The 11260-nt window shown below is 42.4% G+C and overlaps 1 protein-coding gene across 4 annotated transcripts; it reads right to left on the bottom strand.

The window, feature by feature from the left end:
* Window positions 1–1167: 1167 nt before the first annotated feature.
* On the bottom strand, window positions 1168–8956 carry rbm44 (RNA binding motif protein 44). Of its 4 annotated transcripts, none has more exons than XM_031585166.2 (19): window positions 8201–8314; window positions 7909–8033; window positions 7534–7597; window positions 7010–7116; window positions 6792–6872; window positions 6648–6693; window positions 6412–6542; window positions 5136–6262; window positions 4975–5051; window positions 4704–4835; window positions 3671–3836; window positions 3528–3565; window positions 3289–3394; window positions 3062–3176; window positions 2789–2896; window positions 2608–2696; window positions 2379–2449; window positions 1937–2174; window positions 1168–1711 (listed from the first exon to the last, which is right to left on the bottom strand). In XM_031585166.2, exons 2-19 carry the CDS (start codon window positions 8003–8005, stop codon window positions 1424–1426), a joined length of 3081 nt encoding a protein of 1026 aa, XP_031441026.1. In that variant the 5' UTR covers window positions 8006–8033; window positions 8201–8314; the 3' UTR covers window positions 1168–1423. The 4 variants fall into 4 exon arrangements, with proteins under 4 accessions (XP_031441026.1, XP_031441012.1, XP_042566050.1 ...); XM_031585152.2 differs by having other exon boundaries at window positions 2771–2896; window positions 8201–8313; XM_042710116.1 differs by lacking the exons at window positions 7909–8033; window positions 8201–8314 and adding an exon at window positions 8940–8956 and having other exon boundaries at window positions 2771–2896.
* Between the last annotated feature and the right edge of the window lie 2304 nt (window positions 8957–11260).

Genomic DNA, 11260 nt, shown 5'->3' on the forward strand with positions numbered 1-11260 from the left:
TACGAAGGCTATGTCTAGCTATTAAGTAGCACAGCCTAAATACCGTCAGGTCAGTTACCAGTCACATGATCAGCGTTAACTTGCCGGCCACCTGTTGGGACGGGAGTCAAAGAACTGATTTCGGGTAGTGTTGCAATGCAGACTATAGCCTACTTTGGGCCCTCAGAAATCATTTGAAAACATTGTCTCCAATTTGTTGACCATATCAGTCCGAGTAGTGAACATAGGCTGATCTAAGATCTACTCGAGCATAAGCCGATGTCACCTTTCAGTAGCATTCGAGAACAGAGGTGGAAATGGCTTTGACAAGAGCAACAAATGGACAAAGATGTAGAGCCTACCATTAAATCAAACCTTTACGTCCGGTCTCTTGAAGACATAATTAACACATAGGCTTAATACGCTAGTTTTTCCATGGACATTGTATACATATGCAATTGGCATTTAAGCACATACAGCGTCACAAAGGTTCAGATATGGACCACCCCAACTCTTCTGACCCCTCCACTGCCTGCTTCAGACGAGTGCGCCCAGAAAATAAATATTCCAGCGCCATCTAGTGGTCAAATATGTACACATTTGAACTCCGGTCTGGTGATACATGCCTAACTGCTCCAAAGTACTTAAGCACCAACATTAATGTGTTACATCACAGTACAGTCATATAATTTAGTTTACAGCTGAAAAAACACATTTAAGAGTGTAGTGCCTCTTTCAAAAACATTAAATACGTTTACATATGCACATACATAGCCTGAAATCAATGGTAGATATTTGGGGGTTGTAATAACACTCACAATGCAAACTAAATTTAAACATTTATTTACCAATTATCCAGGTCTAACCGAATAGCATGGTGCAACCCACAAAGAAACTGAAAAAGCCATGCTAGACTGGATTCAACAAGTAACGGCTCTAACCCCCGTTCCTACACTTCTGGAGCGATCCCCTCCTCGCCCTCTCACTTTGAGCCCGAGGCCTGGGTGGTGAGGACCTCGGTGGTTATCTTAATGTGTTTCATCACGGTACAGTCATATAATTTAGTTTACAGCTGTGAGTGCAGTGAGTGCAGTGCCTCTTTAAACAACATTAAATACGTTTACATATGCACACACATAGCCTGAAATCAATAGTAGATATTTGGGGGTTGTAATAACACTCACAATGCAAACTGAACTTAAACATTTATTTCCCAATTATCCAGGTCTAACCGAATACTGCAGACATATCTAATATGAACAGTGTTTCATGCCAGCATTCCCAAAAATCCCTGTGGGTTTGATAAAGATACAAAAACAACAAACTACTCTGCTGAGCATATGAACCAAAACAGCTGACTTATTGAACACGTATTGGTCATGTGCCAATCTGGATATCAGAACAAACTGCTCTACACTTCTGGAGCAATCCCCTCCTCGCCCTCTCACTTTGAGCCCGAGGCCTGGGTGGTGAGAAGCTCGGTGGTCATCTCCACGATGGTGCGCAGTGGCAGGCCGCTGAGGAAGCCGCGGTGTTGAGCCCGCAGCTCCAGCAGCGCCTCCAGGATCTTCTGGCGGCCCAGCTCCGGGTGGCGCTCCGACAGCCGAGCCATCAGCGTGTCGAAGCTGCCCATGGTGGTGGTGTTGGCGGGGGGCTGCTGTGGCACGTAGGTGCCCGTGGCTGTGGGCACGTCGCTGACGTTCACCAGCTTTTCTATACGGCAGCGAAGAGGCTGGCAGATAGAGACAAAAGCAAGATTCAAGAGGTTCACAGGTAATCAGCATTAGCTAAAGTGTAAAAAAATATATACATTTTCGAACAAAGCAAAACTACAGAGGACCTCTTGGTGCATGTTATCACAAGAAGGTTCTTTACATCCGAATAGACCTCTATCTCTGTGATCCAACACCAGTAAGTAAACACAGAGTGTGTTGAGGGGTGTGCTTTACCCACTCACTTTGGGTGACATGTTATATGGAGGGCTCTTCTTCACACTGCCAAGCTTGGGCACGTCTCCTGAGGGTGCTGGTCTGGGGGTGTCGGGCTTCTTGAAGGCGTGGTCCCCCTCGGGGCCTGCAGCAGGTAGTGTCCCGGCACGCCTCACCTGGATGGACTGTCCGTGGACGATTGTGCCGCGGAGGTCTTGCACTGCCGCCTCGGCATCTTCAGGAGAGCTCACCGTCACGCTGGCAGTCCTTTAAAAGAGGAAAGAGAGTGTGACGCCATGTAATGTGGCTGCCAATAAAAGGACACAGATGCTCAAGACACCCAAACTAAACTACTGAGGTTAATGGGCTCCAACTGATGGCCATCTTATCGTCCACAAAAGAACAATAGAATCCATCAAAGGTAGTTTATTTCTGTCTGTGGGTTTTACTTGAAATAACAGTATAATTTACCTGGATTTGCTTGACATTGTGAAGCAAACTTCCCTCGGATGATATTTCTCAAATACAAGCAACAGATCGTCCTGCAGAGGGAGAGCAGATTTTACATAAGGTTTTGCTGCTCTCTTGTGGCAGTAGATGAGCAATGCCATTTTAGACTACAAAAGACAGCAATATAAGTGTGAGTGTGTGTGAGAGAGAGAGAGAGAGAGAGAGAGAGAGAGAGAGACAGAGCGATTACCTCCGTTACATCGTCAGGGAGGTCAGCAATAGACAGGAGGCAGCTAAAACTCATCTTCCTGCCATCATCATCATCATTATCATCTCCCACTGCAACAGGATGAAAAACCATGAGTGAGATGAGCTGAAACGAGACCAGATCGGACCAACAGAGACAAACTTACTTTCCCCGTTCCTCTCACTTTCTATCACTTTTCTGAGCCGCTCCTCTTTCAGGCCTCGGCCAGCAGGCCCAAGATCCTCTTCTGCATCATACCAGGCCTCAACATTTCCGCGCTCCTTAGGACCACCTATAGAAAGGGACAAACCGGGAACCACCCCAAGTTAAGAGCATATAGGCATGAAGCCTTTACTTAGCATGGAGCACACATTTCTAAAGGCAATTGCTAAAAGGCAGAAAAGCACACAGCTAATTAATCCAGCTCTCTACTTTAGAAATGGGTGGCATCTCTTACCAGGTCTGTAGGATCCATGGGACGAGTCTGATTTATGGGTCTTCACAGAAACCACCTTGGAACTTTTAACACCACCTGACTGTGTGAGAGACACTCCAGGCTGGCCTAGTGCACCCTGTATAAAAATGTCAAAAATAAATAAATAACAAAAACATTTCACTGAAAAAATAAATAAATAAACATGTATGACGAGAGAATAGTTGAAGCTGTTCAACTAGTTAGCAAACCTTTTTGGATGTTATATTTCTGCCTGGCCTTTCTGCTTTATCCACTCCAAGTGAACCCATTTCTGTATCTGTTTCTTTTTGAAGCACTTGTGATGCACCTGTTGATCTAGACAGGAAAACCAACGGTTAGCTGAAGAGTGTAAGAATGTGAAGCTCAGTGATTAAGCAATAGCAGATAATACTACTGCTTATTACTAATTACTAATACGACACAAATCACCAAAGCATAAACTACTTACTCAAGCGGAACCTCGTCTTCTAGACATCCATTCATTTTCTGGATATAACACATAACACAACAGGTGGGTATAAATGCAGCATAACATGCCAACACCAGCATGTAAAAAGTGAATAATGCTGAAAAGATTGTGAACGATTCTACCTGTGCTGGAGTGTACCGTGCCTCTGTGTTGAGCCGGTGGGTGTCCACAGAGAGAGGGGTTAACTCATCCAGAGCGGCCCCTGACAGCACCTGCCGCCTCATCTGGTTATAATCCTGATCAAGGGCGTGCAGAGTTTCAGCTAAGCTCCCAGGGACCTCACCAGCGCTTCAAAGATTAAAAGGGGAATTCATGTCATTCATTTGGGGGAGAGAGTACTGTACTGGCCTTGGGACCCACATTTTTTAAATTTCAGAATTTAAACCATTCAAATAAAAGTATAAACACAGGCCCTACTTGTATCCCTGCATTCATAGCTCATTAGCCTAAGTCTGACATGAGATTTTAATTAGATTTATTTTTACCAGTGTCAAGTTCTCTGGACTATTTGTTTCACCTTTTTCCCAACTTAAGGATTCAAACTTATTTCCCACACACAACATTGCATATAACATAGCTAATCTCACTCACATACTAAATGCAAATGACAAGAAAATACATTACCCAGTAATATAACTACAGTAAATTAGCTAAGCTAAGTGTTTTCCTTCTTTGACATAATAATGCTTTCGAAGACAAGGATCCAACTAGTGGAACAGAAAACACTATACGTTTGATTGTCTAATACCAGGACCTTTATTTTTTCCGTTGAGTAACGTTTTTTTTTAATTCTGTGAAGTTATACGGCTTAATACTCAATTGACTTGTTAACTCCCTTTTCCCTTTATGATTGAGGGAGGAGCGACGCAAAGACTCTTTTCCACTTCAAAATAAAAACTACTGTTCATAAATGTTCTGCAAAAGTCATTAAAGTTCTGAAGGAACGCACACTCCGAGACCCATTCAGAATGATTCAGTTTTAGGTCACGATCCACCAGTTGAGAAACTGGAAGGCAGCAAAGCATGAGTATATGCCTTTACCTCTAGACACTTTTCAGATGACATAGTACAAAATGTACTTTAAAATACACTCAATAAGACTAGTCATCATTCTCATTGTGAAACCCACATTAAACCTTTATAAAAAAGTCTCACCAGTGCAGCTTACTCTCCTCCACGTGTCCAGAGGTGTAGTATCTCCTCCAGCAGTGTTCCTGGCACATGGCATACTGCAGAGCCAGCAGCTTCAGCTCTGCATGCTTCAACCTCTGTCCACTCTCACACCCACTGAAGAACATTACACCAAAAAGTCAAACCTTCATTCCTAAACATTTACATACTGATGCCTTCAGATATGCAGCAAAAAAGCTCATATAGCTGCCTCACAACGCATGTTTCAGAGAGATTCAGAGGGGCTGTGTTTTACCATTTCCTGTTGGGCTTCAGCTGATTGGCCTTCAGCAGCTCCAGCTCCTCTTCCACTGACTTCAGCCTCAAAAACTCCTAAGGAATATTTTAAGTTATAAACTTTCAGGAGGGGAAATTGACATGGCTTACAGGGCTTTAGGGGAGACATTCATAGAGTACCTTAGTCAGGTAGTCGAGATCTGCTATGTAGACCTCTGTGATGACACTCTTCTCAGCAGTGGAGGGCTGTATGGTCTGGGTGTCTTGTTCAAGGCACATGGGAGAGTCCATCTCAGTGGAGGCGTCCGTGGTGCTCGGGGCGGCTTCACACTCCTTCGTAGATGTGAAACAAGCTCGGAAGTCGCCACTGGCATCTACAGCCTGGGTCACAGTGGTAGGACGGGGTGCAGCTGATACTGGCAGCTTGACTCCAGACTTATCTGGACTGACTGGTATGAAGGACGCAGCCACCGACTGCTCCTCTTTCCTTGGGGTTTGCTGGCCCTTTCCAACGCCCAGCTTCACATGCAGATCCACATGTGGTTTCTGATATGGGGAAACATGAGGTTTCTCTCCAGGGCTTGAGCAGATGAGCCACGGCTCCGGGTTGACCGACTCCTCCATGACGCTATGAAACTCGTCTCTGGGCTCGAGCCGCAGGCTCTCGTCGGCAGTGGCGTTCAGGCTGGAGCACTCTGAGGGGCAGCTGTGGCAGGACACTGAGACTTCAGAAGGGAACAACCCAGCGCTGGATGTCGTCCGGCTATTCTCTGTGCTGCCCCCTGCGGCCACGAACGAGTCCACACTAGCCTGCTCGGCAGACTGGCTGCCGTTTGCCATCCACTCGGCTGACGTTTGGTCAAACCTGGTGCTGTTGAAGCTGTAGTACTCCGGGGGCTGCTCCTGCGCAAGGTCCATATAGCTCCTGTTGTCCGTCACAGAACTCGTCCAGAACTCCGCTTGGTGGACGGGGTAGGCTGGAGGGGAAGCGCCCTGGGCCATCTGCGACCTGTGCCGCTCCAGCTCCACGTCCAGGGAGAAGCTGGCCTGCGCCGACGTGTCTCTGGATGTGCTGACGGCTGCGCTGCTCCGTCCCTCTCGCCGCTCCTTGAAGAGATGCTGCGCCTGGGAGCCTGTGCTTCCTCTCGGATCGGCAGAGGCAAGCGAGGCATGGCTGTTGTCCAAAGCGGACTGGAAGCTGTCCTGAGACACTTGGTCACCAGGAGCACTATGGATGTTGCCACCCCAGACCCCAAAGCCCCTGTTGCCTGGCACATATTGTATTGCAGCAGGCTCCCTCTTTGGGCCTTTGTAGGAAAACAAAACGTTATACTAAGTCACAGAAACAACACTGAAAATTAAACACAAAGAAGTCATTATATTGCTTAAAAAAGAAAGTCTGCAGGAAAAACATTAGTTATGTTGCTATAGGGGATGGGAAACAGTGACTTATAACCTGGTAAATGCATCCTCTCCTCGACCACTGGTGGAGGAACAAAACAGGGTCTGCATGTTTCAGAACCTGAGGGACAACTTGTTCCACACTTCTTACACTGAGATACTCCATAAAATGTTGGCATTCTGGATCTATTTGTTAAAAGCACATGGCATGAGGTATATTACTTTTAGCATAAAACACAAGGCCACATCACAAATGGCATTACAAAAACATAAAAGGCAAGAACGACATACTTGTTCAATTGTGAAGACATTTCCACCCCAGCTCTCCTTATCTGTGCTGCAAGGAGGAGATATAAAATGTATTCATCCTACCTGAATGAGTGCAGAAGCAATCAGCATTCTTTTAGACATACTGCATAGGAAGCAATAACTCACGCTTCACATGGACTGTTTTTATCTTCTTAGCTACATCAAGAGCAGGATGCCTCAGAAGAAACTGATAAAGACCTCCCTCTTCTGCCAAAAGATAAATAAATTCACAAGTATTAAAGCACACATAACTCATTCTTGTTGACATGTGACTATGTTAATCTTGTCAAGCAAGTGGTATTTCACTTAATGTCACAGAATATCCAATAATCTCTTTTAATTACCCCGGATTATATCCCTCTCCTCATTTGATAGATTGCAGTACCACGTCAACAACCTCTTGTCATCTAGATCCAGGCAATATGAAGAGTTTACTAAATCAAACAAGGACCTAGAAAGAAACAGAACTGTGTCCATAACAACGACGTAAATGCATATCAAGGCATGCAAAAGAATGTCAAGCCTGTGTTTCCTATGCATTCATGCATAGAGGGCGGCATTAATACAGACAGAAGTCATGTAAGGTGTATTATAAAAAGAGTCAGTCTCTCCCTTCCTCTTCCTCCCTCTCCTTATCCTTCCTCTAATGCTATCTCCTCTAACTAGTACTTAACTCGCACATACAGTAGTTACATTCCAGCACTTTTTTAAATTTCTTATGTAAAGTAGTATTTATTTATTAGGTCACTTCACTAGGTCTCTATTGCTCATAGCTTGATTGTTCTCTCCTTTGTATTGGATATTGTATTTGGATAAAAGCGTCTGCTAAATGACTAAATTATGAAATGAATGAATAAATTAGACCAACCTGCAGAGCATAAACTTCTTAGCAACATTTGTGGACAAGTAGGGATACTCAGAGTTGTAGATAGCTGTAGGGGTTTGAAGCAGTACATGGTTAACAATAACTTGTCGTTACAATATGTTTGACCTACTTCTAATCTATTCCATGGAGTGCTTCACAGTAAGTTAGTTTCATGTCGCTGCCATGCAAGAGACTTGCACTTAGATCCAATATGTTGCTGAGTGTTAAAAGGTGAACGCACCCGTCCTGGGTTTAGTGATGCTGTAGTTTATTTAACATTTGACTTGTACTGTGAGAGAACTGACACCTTTGGCCATCAACAATGACTTTATTACAATTTCACCGTTTGATGGCCAACAGTATGCCCAGTCAACTTACCATTGCCATCATGGTATTGGTTGTAAAATGGAATGTACGGCCACGGTACCCCCGTGACGATTAATTCTGCTTGTGGCATCGGTTCGAAAAACCACATGTTGGGTAAAACTGTCGGTACTGCGCTGCTAAATTAGACAAGAAGTTTAAAAAGACATAGGACGGACTTACTGTTTGCAATAACCCAACAGGCAAAATTGTCCTCGTGGGTTTCCCTTGACCTAATTACTCCCAACATTGTGACTAAATTACGCATGCCTTCCTTTTAAATACTAGAAATCAAATGTCTCCATACCTTGTTTTTATGGCGAAGAAGCTGGTTTTTAATTAGCCACAAGGTAGAATCACGTGCGTGAGTAGTTTTTTTTCCCTTTTTTCCCCACATGAGTGTGTAGTGTGGACAGGAACTCAAATCAGAACGTGCTCTAACGTTACTTATCTTTGATTCGCCAACTCAGCTAAACCCAAAGGTATAGGATGATGGACCATCATGACCTCAACTGTCAACCCACCTTGCAGCTAACACGAAGTGTACATTTCGTGATCCATAAAATATCCGTTTACATTGCCAGATGACCAAATACGGTTAAAGATTAACCTTCATTTAACGTTCACGAACAGTGGTGTAATGTTATCTAGCTGTCTCTGTTAGACATGATGACGTTAACCTTAGTTATCTAACGGACTATAGAGAGCTTTATTGTCAGCTGATGACCAATCTTTGTTGTCTTTAATTCTCAGTTAGTTTATATATACATATCTTTATTTATGTATAGGTATACTTTTATTTATAAATTAAAGTTAAAAGATAATTTTGATTTAGTACTTTAGTACACAAGTAACACTTACCTACAGTAAGCTAACATGAGATTAATTTAGATAGCGGTAACGACCGTAGCTAATATTAGCTAGTAAAAATCACCACAGACATGAGATAACGCTATCTAACGTTAATTAGCTGTATTTTTAAGTTACATTAGCATTACATTCCATGGAAAAAGAACACTAATGTCATCAATTGTAAGTTAGCTCACATTAGAAAACTGATTTCCACAGTATCGCTAGCTTGCCAGTTGTCCCAGATAACAAACAGCCATGGCTTTCTTATTTTAATATGAATGTGGTTTTTTTTTTTTTTTTTACATTACTCACATTCGTGTCGCTATCCATTACTACGGAGCCCAAGAGGGACCATATATATGTTTTTTAATTACTTCGCCACGTTCAAGTAAATCGCGCGCACATTTGGTATTTTTTTTTATTAAATATACAGACAAAGATCTTGAGTCATGTGCACAATATTGTCTTAATATTAGTTAACCATGGAGTAATTGGTTGTGAACACGTTGTAGTAGCCTACGATGTAGCCTATACACAATATAGGCCTATGCCTTCTCCATAGAAGTATTACGATTTTAAACGAAGCCTAACCAATTCTTGTCTCATGGTGACTGGAAGGGGTGTCAGGGATTTTAAGTATTTTCCATGAAATGTTTTGTATTTTTATATGCTTATTAATTCATGAATCCCTTTTCTTATAAGTCTGCGCACCACTTTGTTGGCAAAACATGGATGAAACTACAACCAAATGTTGGCAACGGTAGTAACTCATGGGGTTGTTATAAGTTTGAGAAGCATGTTGAAGGCAGACGAATTGTTGTGAATATTGTAAGACTTATTGGAGGAGAGATAACACGTACGCACACAATATTTACTTACGTCTTAAATCTAAAAATGCATACAGATTCAGCACGAACTTACTGTCCGTTAAGGCCGACCAGGGGCTTGACCAACCTAGTCTACTCAGTGTGGCTGATGCTTGAAATGTCCTGGCCAAAATGGCATAGTCAGTGTAGCTACAGTGTAGCTATGTCCGACTGCGATTACATTTCCAAGGCCCTCCTTCATTTCCCAATTTCTGCCCTTTTATTCCGTCCTTCTTACCACACCAGCAGTCAAACATGTAACCGATTTCAATAGACTTTTCTCAAGTTGTAGTTTATCTCAGTCCATCACTAGTAAGCAGCATTCACAATAATATCATGATTTAGGGTATGCTATTGATTTCATTTTGAATGAAAATATAGAACATTTGGTCACAGTGGCCTCTCCCGGTTCTTGAAATGTTCCTGTTTAGGGGTTAACAAAGAATTAATCCTTTACCTTCAACAAATGTATTAAATGATCTAGCTATTCCTAGCTGCAATATCAATATGCACTAGACTAGAGAAGTGTTAAGTAGTAATGACACTACTTAGCCACTAGAGGGTAATGTACAAAGTTTGGCGTACAACACCTGATATTTTTGCTTGGATAAAAACTTTGAAGCTTATCGATGTTTGCAAGGCTGCAGTTGGATTTTTAAAAGGTAGTGGATCTATTGTGATACTGAAACACTGCATCATTGTCATTGTCAATGTTATTTCATATATGAAGCCTATATTGACCTACAACATATACACTTCTGTTTGTTTAATGCTAGCATTACCTTGTAAGTGAGTTTGCCATGCACTTTAGAAAGCTACTTCTGAGGGATCCCCAGAGCAACTAATTTACTTAATTTACTTTACTTTACATTTTAAACTCGCTGTACAGACTAAATAATTCTGCTATCTGCTATAATAATGCTGGATGTCTTAACATACATCAGTGTGCTAGATTCCTCTGCCCTACCCTAGACACTGACTTGCATGAGTGGGAGAGGGTTATTAAATAAACAACAGCTATGAACCCTGGTCAGACCAGCAGGGAAAATACATTTAAGCCAACCAGGTAAATCCATCGTCCACTTGCTATTGATGTAAAAACAATGCAGTTGTTCCCTCGGGGATGGCAAAAAGGCCTTTAGTAATGATGGGAAGCTGTTCTCCCTCCAGTCAATATGTAGGGATAAAGGCTGCATCCATTCAGAGCTACATAGCAAGTGGACATTGACAGAGACTGGTTCCATGTTGTGGAAATTGTATGAATTATTTTTTTTCTGCTCAAAATATGGTGGTAAAGATGTGTGCATTTGTTTGCAGTGGTCTGGTTATTGGTGTATTATTCCACATCCAAAAATGGATTGCAATAGTGCAAAGGTGTCTGCAGGTAGAATATGATCAGCGATTTTCATTTGTTTTTGTTACAATGTTTCCAAACAACTTGGAAGTTATTTTAAGAGCACATGTTTGCCAAAAGTTTTGTATCATGTTTGGTTATATGACCATTTTAACCATTTTGAATGGAGATTCGCTTCTGTTTAGTATTTCAATTAAATAAATAGAGTTAAAATGCTCTTATTTTTGGTTTATGCAAGATACATATTACTAGACCAAAGTGCACCTACAACTATTTAAAATGCATCACCTAGACA

The sequence above is a fragment of the Clupea harengus genome, chromosome 2 (genome assembly GCF_900700415.2).
Source record: "Clupea harengus chromosome 2, Ch_v2.0.2, whole genome shotgun sequence".
Classification (NCBI taxonomy): domain Eukaryota; kingdom Metazoa; phylum Chordata; class Actinopteri; order Clupeiformes; family Clupeidae; genus Clupea; species Clupea harengus.

Coding starts and splice junctions, on each gene's coding strand:
- rbm44 (XM_031585152.2), bottom strand. CDS start 8,005: ATGTGGTTTTTCGAACCGATGCCACAAGCAGAATTAATCGTCACGGGG. Junction 3,837..4,703: donor GAGGAGAGTAAGCTGCACTG/GTGAGACTTTTT, acceptor TAATCTTTGAAG/CGCTGGTGAGGTCCCTGGGA. Junction 2,450..2,607: donor TCCCTGACGATGTAACGGAG/GTAATCGCTCTG, acceptor CTCCCTCTGCAG/GACGATCTGTTGCTTGTATT.